A 17,689-nucleotide genomic window follows, 5' to 3' on the forward strand; every position below is an offset into this window, starting at 1 on the left:
GCCCCCATACTGTGCGCGCGTGCGTGTGCATGTATGTGTGTGTGTGTGTGTCTAGTTTATTAGGTGCACCTGAATTTAAATGAACTCATTAGTTAACCATGTGGCGCAACTTAGAAAAGCACACTGGTGGAAAAAACCTCTAAACTTTAAGTGTTTTTCCTTTTCTGTCCTGTTTCACTTTAAAGGGGCACTACGTAGATTTATAGACAAAATTCAAACTCAGAATTTTACAATAGTAATAATAATACAGACACAGAAATATTTATCTTTTCCATTAGTGAACAAACAAGCTGTTCTCAGAGGAAAATAAAGTCCCCAGAACACTGTTTGAAGGTAGAAAAGGTGGCAGGGTCCGCCACATGTAAACAAAGTAAAACAGTATGAAATGTTGTTGTCCTTTAAGTTCAGTTTGTTTATTCGGTTTATTTCTCTTCTGATTAAAAATCTTTCCCCCAAAAACGCAAACTGTGTTGTTAATCTATACTTATTTCAGTTAAGGGTATTCTTTGTTACTTCAGTTTTACTTTTGCGTTGAATGTGTTCCTGATATTAAACATTATAATAATAAAAATCAAACAAACAGAAAGATAAAGACACTCTCTTAACTTGGAAACACACGATACTCCATGACTGCTACTGTCCACTCTCACTGTGTTTACCCAAAATGTTGATTTGCCTCCTTTAAAAATACAAACATGAAACTTAATAAACTTTAAGTGTTAACCAGGGTTGTAGCCAGGATTTTAGAAATGCTGAGGTCATGCCCCTCAACCCCCACCCATCCATCAAGAAAACTGTGAAGACTACAAAATATATAAATCTATGTATTTCTCTGCATTTCGACGGGACCAATAATCGCTTAGGGAAACATATCAGTGCCAACATATTCATGAACACTGGAATTAAATCTATTAAACTTAATTATATGCTAAAAAAATAACTTATTATCACTTAATAATAACAAAAACAACAAGGAAAGGTAAAGTTTATTAGATTGAGTTGAACAAAAGTGAACAAAATCCAACACACACCCACAAAAACTCAAAACTCTGTGTTCAAAGTGTAAAAACTACACTTCCCAGCTTGCAGCTCGTGCACTTCCGTGTCTGCGCACTAGTGCCGGCGCAGTGAGTGTGCAGCTTCCCTCTTGTTGAGCAGTTTGAAACACAACACCACAGTGGAAACAATAATAATAATAGAACACTTTAATATTATTTCCCCAAACTACACTTGTGTTTGTGTCTGATGCTTTTTAATCTTCTCTCGACATTTATTTACTCACTGAAACACATCCAGGCTCTTATTTAAAGTGTTCCTGTCTCTTATTCTGACATTTTAAACCAATAAAAACAGCCACAATGTCCTCATTATACGTTCAGATGAACCCCCCGCCTGTTATTTCCCTCGCCACAGTCGCCGTGCGCCTCTCCACGGTCCTTTACGGTAGTGGTACTGATGCGGGATGAGTCAGGCTATATGATGCTGCTGCTACTGCTGCCATTTCATCAGCAGCGAAAGCCCACAAACACACAGCAAACACACACACGACACCGCGGGATTCCCCTCTGACAGCCGGCACCCTGCCCTCACAGACGCCCGAGCAGAGCGCACAGGCGTCGGGGAGGTTGGATTCGTGGCTCCGGTGGAGAGAAAAGCGCACGATCCGGGTTTTTTTCCTTCCATATCGCACCTGCTCTGGATGCGTTTCCCCCCCCTCCTCAGCTCTCGATCGGGGCCTGACAGTGAAGGAAGGAGCTCAGCCCGGACTCCAGGGCCTGCTGCTGCACACCAGGATCTGTTTATCCGGGGCTGCGAGACGGAACATCGACTCCCGGAGGGATCGAGGGAGCTCTCGGCTGTTCTGCAGGGTCGATCCGGACAGACTCGTCGGTGCCATGGAGCCCACATCAGCCTGGTCCTGAGGACGCAGCGTCAGGAAGAGCAAACCACTCCGGCCTAGACTGCACTCCTGCTCCAAGTAGGCTGTTTTTTTTTTACTTACAGCCTGTTATTTATTATCATGAAGCCTTAACGTGGCTCCTTAACAGAGCACGAGGCCTGTTGTAAGCCCTGATGTGCTCTGGTCTAATAATAGCCCTAATCTTTATTACACACTACATTTGGAGAGCTTTTCTGTCCACATTCAACATTTTCAACGTGTTTTCCGGACGTGATGTTGATAAAAAACCCGCAGACACACGACACAATAACACTAATGATGATTAAAGTCCAGCACATGATGCTTTGGAGGCAGATGCGAGCCTCCAGACTGCATCCGGTGTGAGAGCCCATAAGGCTGCTATTCACTCATGTTTGCATACCGACCGAGCTACGCAACCCGACTCCACTGAGACACAGAGGGGGCTGATGGGAGGCTGCGTGAGGCTGCGTGAGGCTGCGTGAGGGCTGGCTCCCCGCCCGGTCAGGGAGGGCTGTAGTGGAGAGGCACAGTGGACACGATGGGCTGGAGTAACACTTAAAAACTACCGTGTGGAGTCTAATGGTGGAAGTTTCTTTTTGTAAAATACTCTGTTACAAGTAAAAGTGCTGCAAAAGTATGAGAGTAAAAGAAAAAAGTAACACAAGTATTCAAAGTAAAGGTAGTCCTGCTCAATTTAACAATAATATATTATTGTTTTATAATTACTGACGCCTTCATGTGTTCTTGTCACTTAACTTACTGTATTTTGTAATCTGAACCCGCAGAGTAACTAGTAACTTAAAGCTGCTGTATGTGAGAAAAGTTGATACTAGTTACTTTGCAGATAAAACATGATGCATCAAGTTGAAATAACATTAATTAAAATGAGTTCCACCTTCACCAGCTGCAGTATTTAAGTGATAAGTACACAATAAAGTACTTCAGGTGATTGTTCCTTTACTTTTACTCAAAATTTCTAGTACAGTAGTTGAGTAACTGTACTTAGTTACTTTCCACCACTGGAAAATCACACAGTTTGACATCCACTTCCTCTTACCTTGCGTCAAAAGATCATCGTCTGAGCTCTTGTGTTACACTCTTTGTTACAAGTACTCAGATCCTTTACTTACTTAGGTAAAAGCAGAAGTACCCTGGTCTTAAAAATACTCCATTACAAGTAAAACACACCTGAAGTTCAGTCAAGAGTTGATCGTGTTTATCATTAATGTGAAGGAAAGCAGAGGAAGAGGTCAATGACACGGGGTTATGATGTGCCACATCCAGAGGTGGAGGAAGTACTTAAACCTTTAGTTACATAAAAATACTTTAAACATCAAAAGTAGAAGTATGTTGTACTTACTTACTGCTACATTGTGACATGTAGGCAATATTTTACTGTATACTGATATAAGAAAACGATATATTTCAAAGGTTGATCGTGTGGTCGTCAGATAAATGTAGTGGAGTAAAAACAATCATAAAATAATAAAGTTGTATTAAATCAAAATACTCAATTAAAGTAAAAGTGGTTCATAAAGTTTTGTGGAGTCACGTCACGGAAAAGAAAAGCAGAAAAAAGCCGCTACAGTCCGAATAAGACGTCGACAAGCCGGCCGGGTCATGCCATCAAACGCCTCGTATCAAAAAGGGGAATTAGACGACGGCCAATAATCCATAAAAAAAAATCTCATTAAAACATCAGTTGACGCCATCAAGTGACGAGAAAACCGTAAGAGGATTTTCTCTTATATCTCGTGGTTTTAACTGAATCACGCTACCCGACACAATGAGGCACAGTGAGCCGGCCGCGGGGAGGGAGGGGGGACGAGTGGGCCAACAGCCAAGTGGAGGTTAGACTTGAGTTGGTCCAGGAATATGTGTTGTTTTAACATCGCAGCAGTATTGTCCTTCATGTTACAGCGAGATTTAAGTTGTTTTTACAAAGAATATCAAACATTTAGGACTGAAGGCACGGTGGTTTCATAGCCGAGCGAAGAATTATATTATCTAGCGCCAAAAGAGTCCCACTGGGTGTACCGGAGGGAAAATAATGAAGGTAGAGGACATGAGTGGTTTTATTATCTGAGATACGACTCAATAAATCACAACACATTGCAGAGACGAGCTGACTCAAGACTGTACACAAATTTTATGTATGCGGGTGTTTTTTTTATACATTTATAAACGAGAAAAAGTATTGTGTCCCTGAGAGCTCGCTGCCACACAACAGAAAGCGAATGAAAGGAAACATCTTTTATAGACGACTTGTTGCCTCTAAAACGTGACGAACACGACTTTTTGTGACAAAACAACGCAATACAAATCAGAATATATATAATATATATGTAATATATTGCATTTTGAAAGTGCAACTTGCCCAGATGCAGAGAAATAAATAGATTTATACTATATCTTCATAATGTTCTGGATGTATGGGTGGGTTGGTAAATGGGGGCCAGGACCTCAGCATGTCTAATATCCTGGCTACGGCCCTGTCAACTACCACAACTTTGCACCAGAGTACTCGAGTAAATGTATTTAGTTACTTTTCAAATAATTTGAAATCCACTTTCTGTTTCTCTCCGTCACGCACGCGCACAGACAGACAGACAGACAGCGGTGAGAGCGACAGACGGTCATGGAGGCGATCTGGCTCTACCAGTTCCGGCTGATCGTCATCGGGGACTCCACGGTGGGCAAGTCGTGTCTGATCCGGCGGTTCACGGAGGGCCGCTTCGCCCAGGTGTCGGACCCCACCGTCGGCGTGGACTTCTTCTCCCGGCTGGTGGAGATCGAGCCCGGCAAGCGGATCAAGCTGCAGATCTGGGACACGGCGGGTCAGGAGCGCTTCAGGTGAGAGCAGCTGGCGGGGTGACATCCGTGTTTTACTGCATGATGTCACTATAAAATACCACGAGTGACCCTAGTGCTGAATTGTGAGATAACACATGGTCATTTATGCAATTTGTTTGAGATAAGACAGGTATAAATAGCCTAAATACAGTAAAGTAACTAATATAGAGCACTTTTATAGTCGCCTGTGGATAAAGTCCCCAGACTCCCTTTAAAAATCGTTAAATTTTGTGGGATGTTGCGTCAGGAGGATCTTTATAAACTTTGTGAAATGCTGTCAATGACAAATTCTCAGTTCTTTGGGCCTTCTAGTAAATTCGGCATTCAATGCAATACATACAATTATTTCTTTCCTGGCAAAAAGTGTCAGTTTGGCATTTGGTGTCAATATAGTGAACAGTAACCAGTGCAGGCAACTTCTTTGTCCCCAGACTCCCTTATAAAATATCTCAATTTTGAGAACTCCTAGTGCTAAATTGTGAGATAACACATGGTCATTTATGCCATTTGTTTGAGCTAAGATGGAAGTATTATGAGCAAAACCTAAAGCATCGAAAGTTAAAGTTATCATTACAAAATTATTACTGATGCATTCACGTGTAAGCAGCATTTAGATGTTATAACGTGTTGAGGTTGAGCTAATCCAAACATATTGTTGGGGGGTAGGATGTTCCTCAAAGTCATACTTGAGTAAAAGTAAAGATGTTGTGTTAAAAAGAAGCTGGAGTCAAAGAATTTTAACTTTTCCTTCCCCTGAAATATCTGCAAACTGTTTAATCGATTAATACGGAAGCCCTAAAGGGCCATGCATTCATACATTTTATATCCTCGTTTTTCCCGCTATAACGAGTTAATTTCATTTGTCTTCTCGAGATCTGGAGTTATTATCTCGAAATAACAACTGCCGTTTTCCCGAAATGACGAGATAATTTTCTCGAGATAACGAAACCTTGTTTTCCCGAGATAACGATATAATTAACGATAATATAACGATAATTATCTCGTTATCTCGGGTAAACAGCAGTTGTTATTTCGAGATAATAACTCGAGATCTCGAGAAAACAAATAAAATTAACTTGGTATCACGGCAAAACGGAGGAAATACAATGTATGAATGCATGGCCCTTTAGGGCTTCCGTAGATTATTATTAAAATAGTTGGCAACTAATCAATTAATAGTTGCAGTTAAAGTCAACACATGAAGAAGAACTGCAGGATGAGACGCTAACTGATAAATGAAAGAAACACTCATTCAGCAGGTGAACACACACAACATGCTGCTTCACTGACAGGTGACCTCTGGGAGATGCAGTGCAGAATCAGCACCACAGATGTTCCTCACACACGGAGGAAAATGAGGAACTTGTGGTTTATCATGGTTTATTCTGATTTATTTGGAAACTGAAAGACGGAAACGTTCTCCCACATCATGTGGATCTTAACAGAGACCTGTCACCTCCTCTGGAACGTGAAAAAAATGTATTTTCTCATGGAAATCAACAGAAAATAAAGAATATGTGACATTATTACAAGATTAGATGTCTGAATAAAGGCTAACATCAGAGAAAAAGAGTGTCAAAGAATCGCAACCAGGAAAGACGCAGTTATCTATCATAGAAATTGTTTATTTTCGATCTCTAAAATTCAGTTTCTAAGCGTATTTTGTTAATTAGTACTTAAATGTTCGGGAACACTAAGTGCTCTGAACTTGACGATGTAGCCTGGAGGTCTGAAAACTTGAATTACTACCTGACACAACGGAAAGAGCAGTTATTCAAATGAGGTTTGAGGTGAAACAAGCAGAGAAAAAACGACCAGAGGGGCTGTTTCTGAGTAAACAGATGAAAGTGCTGCTAACAGGTGGATTTCACACGATTCTGCCTGAGGAAGAACAACATAGAAACCTTTTGGGGGTAAAAAGTCTGAAGGGGAATTTTTTGTTTTTCACTGTTGACATAAGTCATTTTGTTATATATCGTGATAAGAGACTATATATATGTAAATTTCACCATTTACATTAAATATATGACAGTAAACATGTAAAAGTTTACAAATACACTAAACAGTAACTAATATAGGAAACTTCTTTGTCACCTGTGGAGAAAGTCCCCAGACTCCCTTTAAAAATCTCTCGATTTTGTGAGTTGTTGAGTTAAGAGAAACTTTATAAACTTTGTGAAACACTGTCTACAACTAAAGCTTTACTAATTGGGCCTTCTTGTTAATTCGGCATTCAGTGCACTTTATTAAGTTTTTTATTTCCCTTTAAAAAGTGTCAGCTTGGCTCGGCATCGCCTGTCTGCTTCTGTGTCTTAGCTGCCAACATTTAGTGGTTGTTTCAACACAGTTTCAACTGATCTAACTCCTTACACTAAATGTATGAACATATTATTGATGGTAAACATGCACATTTTTTACAAATACAGTAAACAGCTACCAATACAAGCTACTTCTTTGTCACCTGTGGATGAAGTCCCCAGACTCACTCAATTTTGGGAGATGTTGCGTCAGGAGAAACTTTATAAACTTTGTGAAACACCGTCTACAACAAATTCTTAATTATCTGGGCCTTCTTGTAAATTTGGCAAATGTTTAACATCTGATTCTTTCATTTTTAAACCCTGACCTCATCATTTAAAAGTACAGGAATTGCTAAAATGCAAATTTTTCCCCATCAGCATGTAGAGGCGGTGTAATAAAGCCAGGTTGATGCATATCTCACAGCCTAAAAATGCATCTTTCACACATGCTTGCACACATTCCCACTCACACATTCAGCCCTGCTCATCATCCTGTCAGGTGGGGACTGGTCTCACCTGTCAGCATGATAAGTGTCTCCATGGGAACCGCGACACGTCTCTCTCCGAGAACCGAAGGGCAAATATGTGATCTGAATATTTATATTAGAGTCACTTCATTTGGCCAGGGTTGTATAGTAACTGAAATATAGAATAAACCCAGACTTAAACTTTGTCCTGAAACAGCACCACAAGGAGTTTAATACATTTGTAACAAGCTGTCTCTCCCGTGTGTCTGTTCATCTCGAAAGTGGCAGGTTTAAAGCTCCTTGACAGCGAACTTTGATTGACTGTGGTAGCCATTTTGACTCATGCACTGTAGCCATTTTGGGAAAGTATTTAAGATCCACTAGTTCTGACACATTTTGACATATTTTGGGATTTTGTGCCTCGCCTCAGATTTAAATCCACCTCATATGCCTCGTCTTTTCTCTTCTCCTACTGACGACGCAGATCTCATCTTAGTCACTGTTGTTTCATCTGTGTGGTCCTATTTATACATACATGTGCGCGTCGAATCGAATGAATCACTCCCTCGTCCTGAATTTTTGCCACGTACTCCTCCTCTCTTACTGCGTCCGCTGCTGCTTCCTCTTTCACGACACGTCTCTACCTCGAGTCTGTAATTTTTTGCTTCTCGTTATATTTGCGTTGACGTCCTCTCCGTGAGGATGTTGTGGGAAGACGGGCGCATCAGAAGAGGGCTGGTGTGTCACATCTTGTCAAAATCCAGCAGCACTTCTCCTCCCGGACGCGCTGCAGTGTTTGCTTTGTAAAATCAAAACACTGCAATTCTAGCTGGGGCTCGACTGATATTAATTTTTAATGATTGATACTGATATTGTTGCACCATCTGGCGTGTTGCCGATATTTACCATTTTTTATTTAGTTTCATTAGTAAGAGACACAACAAATGCATCACGCATTATATTAGTTAAATTCAAAATCGGGCCACTCAAACTTTGGTGAAAAAAGGAAAAGAGCCAAGTTGTATCGATGCCTTCTGATCCTGATCTTTATCTTCAACCTCCGCAGGTCCATCACCAGGGCTTACTACCGCAACTCTGTGGGCGGGCTCCTCCTGTTCGACATCACCAACCGCCGATCCTTCCAGAACGTCCACGATTGGCTGGAGGAGGCTCGCAGCCACGTCCAGCCGCACAGCATCGTCTTCCTCTTGGTGGGGCACAAATGCGACCTGGAGGCACAGCGCCAGGTGTGTACAGTATGGAAACGTGAGCAGGACAATATTCAAAGGGCTTTGTTGAGGATGGTGGCGGTTTTAAACGTTATGTAATACAGTCTGCAGCGTTAAAAATAACCTTTTTGTCCAAATTTAGATCAGCACACATTTGGATCAGAAGCGAGTTGTCATGGTTTATTTAATTCCCTCGAGGCAGCTGGCAGACAGAAAGCACAAATATCACCACTGAAACTTAGACATTAGAGGATGACACGGCAAAAATGCTCCGCACAACAGCCTGTCCGCACTCAACACAATATTGTCGGAGCGGGATTAAAATCAAATAAACCAGCCCACTCCATTTCATCTCCAATCGCATTCAAGTGGAAGTCGCTGATCACAAGATTTATGCTCTGGTTAGGAAAACATCATGGTTTGACTTAAAAAACCTGTTTCAGTCGCCACTATCACGGGTGGAGAGGGTCCAACTTTCTGTGAAAAATACCCGGTTTTGGTCACCACAAAAACAGCTGCAAATGTCTTTGTGGGGACCAAAACACCCAGTTTTGTAGCCACAAAAAACGGCTGGCAATATCCCAAAGTGTCCTTAAAAATATCCAGCGGTGTGACTCGAACTGCCGTCAGCCATTTGGTGACATTGTCGGCTTTAATAACTGAACCAGAATCTGGTTCTTTTTCTCCTTTGGTACAATTTGTTTGAGCAGATCTGAGATCTGAAGACACCCAACACACAATGGTGCAGACCAAAACACTGATACCGAGACCCTTTTAAAAGGAAATGTTCTCGGCCCCGTACCAAACAAAACCTGGAGCAGTTTCTTTGTAGTAGGAACGTCATCTGACCACGATTTGACCCAACTACGAGGCATACTCTTCAAGTTTGAGCTAAGCAGCTCCTGTAGTCAGGTGTGCTTTGCGTACGTAGACATAGATGAACCAAATCAATAGCAGCTATCTGGAGAATGAACCAAGCTCTAACCTGGACTGGAAACAACAAGACCTTCAAGACCTTCTTCCTGTGTTTGATTTCTCACTACTGCTGCAGACACATAAAAAAGACACGCAAAACACAAAAAGCATCCCAACTCCTCCAATGATTTGGACCAGAGCAATCAAACACTTAGCGATCCTTAGTTCCTGGTATTGTTTGCCTGAAAAAGGGCAGTTCCAGATCATCTGGATCTACAGACTTCTACTCAGAGGGCGTATAGTCATAGTAACAGTTTCATCTCATCTCATTTGATCTTCTAGGTGACCCGCCAGGAAGCAGAGAAGTTGGCGGGGGCGTACGGGATGCGCTACGTCGAGACGTCGGCCCGTGACGCCATCAACGTGGAACATGCCTTCACCGAGCTGACCAGAGACATCTTCGCCCTGGTGCGGTCCGGCGATATCACAATCCAGGAGGGCTGGGAGGGCGTGAAGAGCGGGTTTGTCCCCAATGTGGTTCACTCCTCGGAGGAAGTGACCAAGAGTGACCGCCGCTGTCTATGTTGATCTGGGAAGAGTTTCGGGACTGAAGGTGAATCCAGGGAGGATTCAGAGGGGAGTGGCTGACGGACTGAGGTGTCAGCCCTCTGACTGAAAGTGTTGGTAACCCTCTAATGTTATTTCTTAAGACTGGAAACAGAGGAATTTCAATGAAGAGGCTGGTAGAAGGCGCAGAGGACCACCTTGAGCAAGGGTGGATGACTGAAGGGTTGTGCCCATTCCTATATACCTTTTATTTCTCAGAGTGGAAGGATCACAGATGCTCATTTACTTGTGAGGGCTCCCATGATTCAATCCCGTAAGTTTTTTTGGGCTTGTTGCCTGAAAACCCCTGAAAGTCTTCGGAAAGGCCTTAGAAAGAGGATCCATTTTGGTTCTTCGCCAAAATACGTAGACACTCTTGACTGGTTTGATCTTTCTTTCTTCCGTCATCTCTTCCTTCACCTCTCCTCCCACTAATCCTTAATCTCCTCCTCTCCTCCAATATGCAATTACATGATCACATACGAAAACGATCACTCTTACGTTCCAACATCCTCCTCGCACATATCAGTCAAGGCTTAGTCAGCACCGTTAGGTTCAAACGCCATCGTTTACAAGAGTTGTTTTTCTCTTGAGCTGACGTTTTGCTCCACATTCCACGATCAGAGCTCAATGGAGGAGTCCTGGAGGTCCTGAATATAACGAGGGAAGATGGTTTCCTTCACGGAGACCACGTACATTTTTCGTTGGAGCAATTTAGGCCTCCAGTGAGCTCAATGACATTGACTACATGGTTATATCCACTATCATTCTGCTAAATACCGCACTATATCGAAGCATCTTCACCCATCCTAACGGACTCCTGAAGCAGGACGAGACAACGTGTACAGCTTGACTGACCGAGGTAGACTTGTTGGACTAGCTCCTGACTGTCTGCCTTCACCTGGGGGACTTGTCAAGGCGGACCACTGGGAATGTTGGATCCAGAAAGCACCTTAATAGCCAAGTCCACCTTAAATGTGGAGCCTCATGTGTGACTTTTGAAGGGTGCTAAACAAGCTGGAGATTTATTTCTTGAAAGCAGAGCAAACAGAGAGGGACCAGACCACGGACTCCACAGAAGAACCACATTATCCACAATGCACGCAGTCGGACAATATAATCATGCAAAGACAGTCCCAAATAGCAGGCGTTACTAAATCAACCCAACATGGATACGAGCACGAGGGAGCTACAAGGTTGAATTTTGATTTGAGCAAGTGGTTTTTAATGCCTTTTTGTGTGTGTGTGCTCAAGTGCATCAAACCTTTATTTTCATTTCGATACACTCCAGTGCTACACGCTGATGTAACCGGCACAGTTGCATGGGAAAAACACTCAACCATTAAAGGAAGAATCCACCTGAAAATGAAAATTCAGTCATTATGTACCCACCCTCATGCTGACGGAAAGTCGGGTGAAGTTTCGTAGTCCACAAAACATTTCTGGAGCTTCACAGCAAAACAGCGTTCCAACGTTCTCCTAAACAACTGAAGTAGATGGGGACTGTTGGAGATTGGAGATTGTTTGAAAACTTAAAAAAACAAAAAAATAAGTTATAACATGGCTCTAAACAGCTCGTCCAGCATAATCCAAGTCTTTGGAGGCCCTGAAATAAGCAACATAGCGTGCACACTGTCTGAAGTTCGACCGTGCATCAAGCGTATAAAAAAAAGTCTTTTCAAATCAATTTGGGATCTCAGGGATTCCTGGAGATGTGAATTATACCTTGCAAACTGTATGGAGCCATTTCTCTGTTTATTTTTCTGTTGTTGTTTTTTAACGTTTTAAAACAAGTCCCCATCTACTTCAGTTGTTTAGGAGAACGCTGCAACGCTGTTTTGCTGTGAAGCTCCAGAAATGTTTTGTGGACTACGAGACTTTACCTGACTTTCCATCAGAATGAGGGAGATCATGCCTGAATTGGAATTTTTTGGGTGAACTTATCCTTTAATGTTTTAGTAGGTGGTTTTAGATGGACTCATTTGTCTTGGGCGGACGCTCTCTTGCCAGATTATTGGGTACACCTATCTGAAACTAATGCCGTCTAATACAACTGTCCTGCAATACATGTTCAGTTTTTGTTTAAACTGTTTTAGAGCGGTGTTGATTCAACTTTTAAAATAGTTTTGAAGGTTTGTGGTGTGGGTGAATTTATTTTTGCATCGCACTAACAGGTGTTAGTTTTTTTAACCTACCCTTTTGGATATAAATGGGCTGGAACTGAATTCACAGAAACATAAACTTTAGCCTCCAAAATGACCAACTGTTGCAGGACTGTTGCATTAGTCTGCATTATTTTAAGCTAGGCATACCTAATAAACTGCGCACTGAGTGTTTGTAATCTTCATTCCTTCCCATTGTAACTCTGTCAGTCTGTGGAAGAAGACACTACCTGTGTCTGTCCTGATGACAATAGCAGCTCAAGTTAGCTGTCACCCAACAGTGATTTGGCTCAAACCCACAAGAGCATACAGGAGGTGTAACATGCTGTTGTAGCATTTGTCTTCTCCCTGAGATTTCAAATGATAATTGTAAAGGGGGCTGACGAGTAGATCCACAATGTACCATGTTACTACTTTGGTTGTAGATGAGCAGTGAGATCTTGGCAGATATTTGCCATCACCAATTAAAGACAAAACACCTGTTGTGACATGTGTCAAAGGTGTGGCCAACATGCTTAAAGGTGTTTTCCTGCTCTGTGTGGTTCTGTGTGAATTTTCCTTTTAAATAGGCATTATTTTGATTTTACACTGAAGGGAAATGTCTGTATTTTTAAACCCAGGCCCCACATTTACATGTTTTGGTGTGTAAAGTATTAATTCATTCCAGAAGTTTTCAAATCAGTCCAGAAGATCACAGCTGCAGTGTAATCCTTTGGGGCAACTGCGACGGTCAGAGACACATCCGCTAAAAGTGCTTGTTTTTTGGCATTGACCGTCTGAGGTTGCTATTGACAATACTACGAAATCAATTCTGACGGAGGTGGACCTAGTTGTTAAAGAGTGAGATCCTTTTTGTAACCAGAAACAGAAATCTGGCTCAAGGAGAAGACTCGCTCTCAAGTCTCGAGAGATCTGAGTTGTTGCAGGAAGACGATGGTAGTCAGCCATGACTTTGGAAATGAATTCCTGCAGGTAGTTCCTCGAAGAAAAACACCAAACTCTCTCCAACCATCGTCTTCCTGCAACAATCTACATCTCGTGAGATTTCAGAGTGAGACTTCGTCTTGAACGAGATTTGTGTTTCTGGTTAGAAAAAGGATTTTTAACAAATAAGTCTAACTTCGTAGGAACTGTGACTGGTCAGTGGCAAAAACTACTGGACCGACACCAAAACTTTTGGTCGGTATGAATCATTTACGCACCAGATCATTTAGACAAAGGGCCAAAGCTTCAAATAAGAGAATTCCCTCTTTTACGTTTTCATGCAAAACTCAAGATGTCAACTCCGTTACTGACGTCTCCTTAAATGCCAAGGATGTGAATCGCACCGTTTCATTGGCTTCAGACCACGAAGAGCAAAACATTAATGTCATATTAACTCACATGAGTTGGCAGGCGACTCGTCTGCTTGATCTTTAACACCAGTAATCTACCAGTAGATTTCCATTTTAACGAGACGTTCTTATAAAATTACCAAATATAATCATCTGTTTTTATGTTGTTTTTTTTTGTGAGACACATCAACCTTCATATTACAAGGAACAGAGAGACTTTTAGCAATTGTTAGCAATTAAATGTACCTTAACTTATCTACCTTAAGTACCTGGACGACTTGGTGAAGATCTGTATTTTGTTTCCTTTTCTATTATTTGATTAGTATTTAATTATTTAATTCTTTGTCATCTTTAATCTGATACATGATCCTAAATTAGCACCTATGCTTGTGTTTTTGCTATATTTCTCTTTTAAATTAATTTATCCGACGCCTTTCCCCCCGTGTAGTTCGTCATTACACTTCTGCACATCAGTGAGGAAACTGCAAGTGCTTCGTTTCCTCACGCTGTCTGCCTTCTTTTCTCGTGTCTCCAAAGACTTCTGCTTGTGTTGTCTTATTTTTAACATGAATGTATCAGGAGGGAGAAGAGGTGAGATTTTACACCGAGTTGTCATATAGGAAAACGTGTCGACGTGTGAATGGGAAACATTTCCAGTCAAAGCGACGCGCCCATTTCCCCTCGCAGAAGCCGATCTAAATGTTTCGAGACTCGATGGAAATTATTCAAATGACGGTCCATTCCCACTGCTGTACACACTGCTTACAGAAATTCAGAGAGTACAGATCGATCTGCAACAATCCTTCCAGGAATAATAATAATAATAAAAAGTTTTCCCTGATGCTCTCATGTTTTTGAAATCCGACATCGAGGGTTGTGTTTTAAAAAGACGGTCTGTCTTCCTTTCTCTGCTTGCTGTATCATCACCAGTGCTCTCAAACGCTCCCGAGTGGACGTCGTGGAGCAGACAGTCCAGAAGTGTGAAGGTCTGCGTGGGTGGGTGTGGATGCGTTCTCCTGTGTGTGTGTGTGTGTGTGTGTGTGCAGCTCCCTCCTTAAGGGCTGCCAAGGCTCTTTAACCAGATGTCAGCCGGCCGGTAGATCTGCTCTGCTGTACAGCACCCAGTTTGATATCTGTAAGCTCTGTTATATCTCGCTTCGACTTACAGTCGTTCCGCCTTTTGGGAAATGAGCTTATCTGCTTTCTTGCCGAATGTTAGATGAGCAAAACTCATCTAACAAGGGCACAAGGGAGACAAGGGCTCCCTCCAAAACAAACAAAATCCACCTACCAGCCCCTTTAAAGTTCACTAATTAACACACAAAATCTCCCTTTAGAGGTGCTCGTAGGTGTATTTTCAAAGATCTCACTCTTGGCGCTTTTAGTGAATGTAACTTTGAAGGATTACATTGCAGCCATTGCAGGATCACAACAAGCCACGGATTGTCGTTTTTGCACTTTGGTTTTTGTACGGATTAAACAAAACAAGATATAATGTGTTAATCTGTGAGCTTTAGTGGCGCTAGTAGGTGGATTTTTGTTATCTTGGGACAGAGCCGGGCTAGCTGTTTCCCTCTGTTTATAGTCTTTATGCTAAGCTAAGCTAACTAGCTGCAGGCTGGAGCTTCATCTTCAGTGTAAAGGGTGGCATCAGTTGTCCAATACGTCGTCATACAGAAACGACTGAATAGGTTGATTGCTTGCGACTCCCAAAATGAGATACATCAATTATGTTACTTGTGTAACTTCAGTTACGAACGTACAGGACTTCAGTTGCGTTTGACGTAACTTCACCACGTTGGTAGATTAAATTCCCTGTTGACTTTTGGTTTCACACTAGACATGAACAGCTGCCTCCTGAATGAAAGTCCTGTGCTTGATTCACTTTCTTCGAGATTCCTCCTTTGCTGCTGTAATAACTACTACGGCCACTTGAGGTCGCCGACTGACATGAAACGGGCTCCTGAGAAGCTGCTTTCGACATATACGGTTGTCCTTCTGACGAGGACCTGTTGCAATCTTCTCATCTTATTCACGGCAAGAAAAGCACACGAGCTTACTTCCCAAAATGTTGAACAATTCATTTACGTAGCTACAATTAAAAAATAAAAAGTCTCTGAAATGTCACGTTTGGACTTTACTTCTTGACTCCCTACGAACAAATGTTATGCTTCCTTATTCATTTTTGTGTTCGCTTAATATACTTTAAAGGTCCAATCTGCAAGATAGTTGATTGTTGGGTCTCATTACCATCTCGTCAAATACAAAGACTCAAAAATCAACTATCTCACAAATTGGACCTTTAAGCGTTCACTTTTATTCATGACTCCACTTCTTTTACACGAGCTGTTACACCACAATCCATTAATTTGTCATTTGTCCAACATTTATGCAAAAGAGCACAAAAAAAGGAGTAAAAAAGGTGTTTCTAATGTTTCCTAATCTGCCTGTGAAAGCTCTTGGTTGCTTACGAAAAACCATGCATCTCAAAAATTTGGAAAAATGGACATAAATAGGTAAAATAGATAAGAGGTGAAATATCTATGGGAGCCCTGAGGAGCAAGTGAGGAAAAGTCTGATCTAAATCCTTTTCTCTCCTCTCCTCTCTCCTTTCTTTGAGTTCGTTAATATCTGTGAAAACATGTAGGGAATTTAGATCAGACTTTGAAAATGTCTTCACTTGCCTCTCGGGGTTTCCATACATATCTTTCATGGCAGTTCTCCTCCTTCTTAGGATGAACTAACCTTTTAAAATAAGTATTAATGCCGTTTTAAACTCTGCAGTGTCTCTTCATTAAAGAGTTTGATATGTTGGAGATACATGGTTTTACAGGACAACAGATTTATTTTTCTATAAACCAAACACAGGCAAAGTTGTATTGTTTTGATTTAGGAGAAAATGCACTGGAAGGCTTCATTTCCCCACCTTCAACGCCGTCTGAATGCTCAGCTGACACATTGAACCCCCTTGAAGCCGAGAAGCGTCATAAACGTGCAATATGGACAGAAAACACATCATAGTCGGGTCTTCTTCTGAAGCTACCATCATCTGATTCCAGTAAAACACAATTCAATCAGAGTGTAAAATAAGCAGCGAGCAATTAAATACTGAAAATGTCCTCGTCAGGCTTCTGAGCCATTAGAGAGGCCTCTTCTTTCCAGCTCCGAGAGGTCTGGAAGTGGCTGTTAATGTTTTTGGCTTCAGTGCGAGTAAAGCAAATTAGTTCCCCTCCCCGAATCCAGTGAGTGTTCGGTAAGTCACATGACAATGAGCTTGAAAGGAGCAGTTTTTTGCCAAGCTTGGTGGTCTACTCTGTGAAGTTTGTTTTGTTTCTCTCTTGTTTCAGTGTTTTATTGATCTCAGGTTTGGTTTGGTGAGGACAGAGATGTGGAAATTCAGAGTTGCAGACAAAGTCACCTCCGAACCCGTGAAGGGATCGAGGAGGAAGGACACTCGGATGACGGAGAGCAGTTTCATGTTTGACAGAAAGGCAATCTGCTTTTTGGCTCGTTTCCAGAGGAACGTACGGGAGGTGATTTACAGGCACTGTGTCCGCTCCCGCCAGGAAGCGTTTGGCTTTCACTCAAAGAACGACTAAAACTGCTGGACTCATACAAAACTGCACCCATCAGGGCCCAGACACACCGAACTTGAACTGCACTTGAACACACCGCAAAGATTACAGCAGGTGGCTCATCGGCTTGTTCGTTCTGCACCTGCGGGACAGGAATTACCTCTCTGAAACACCAGGTGGCGGTATAGTCTGCATTCAGGACTGATGATACACAAAGTAATGTTATTTATCACGCCCCTCGTCCTAATATAGTCATTTCTAATCAAGAATACGTGTGATAAAAAGTTGGCAAAGAGGCAGAAGGCAAAAAATTAGGAGAAACTACTA

General features: G+C 41.9%; 1 protein-coding gene across 1 annotated transcript; it reads left to right on the forward strand.

Moving 5' to 3' along the window:
- Positions 1-1,403: 1,403 nt before the first annotated feature.
- rab39bb (RAB39B, member RAS oncogene family b) lies at positions 1,404-15,914 on the forward strand. Its single transcript, XM_084344040.1, has 4 exons — positions 1,404-1,978; positions 4,523-4,774; positions 8,608-8,788; positions 10,028-15,914. The coding sequence occupies exons 2-4, from the start codon at positions 4,560-4,562 to the stop codon at positions 10,271-10,273; spliced, it is 642 nt and encodes a 213-aa protein (XP_084200166.1). The 5' UTR covers positions 1,404-1,978; positions 4,523-4,559; the 3' UTR covers positions 10,274-15,914.
- Positions 15,915-17,689: the final 1,775 nt, after the last annotated feature.

Source organism: Pagrus pagrus (genome assembly GCF_965226575.1).
Source record: "Pagrus pagrus genome assembly, chromosome: 22".
Lineage (NCBI taxonomy): Eukaryota > Metazoa > Chordata > Actinopteri > Spariformes > Sparidae > Pagrus > Pagrus pagrus.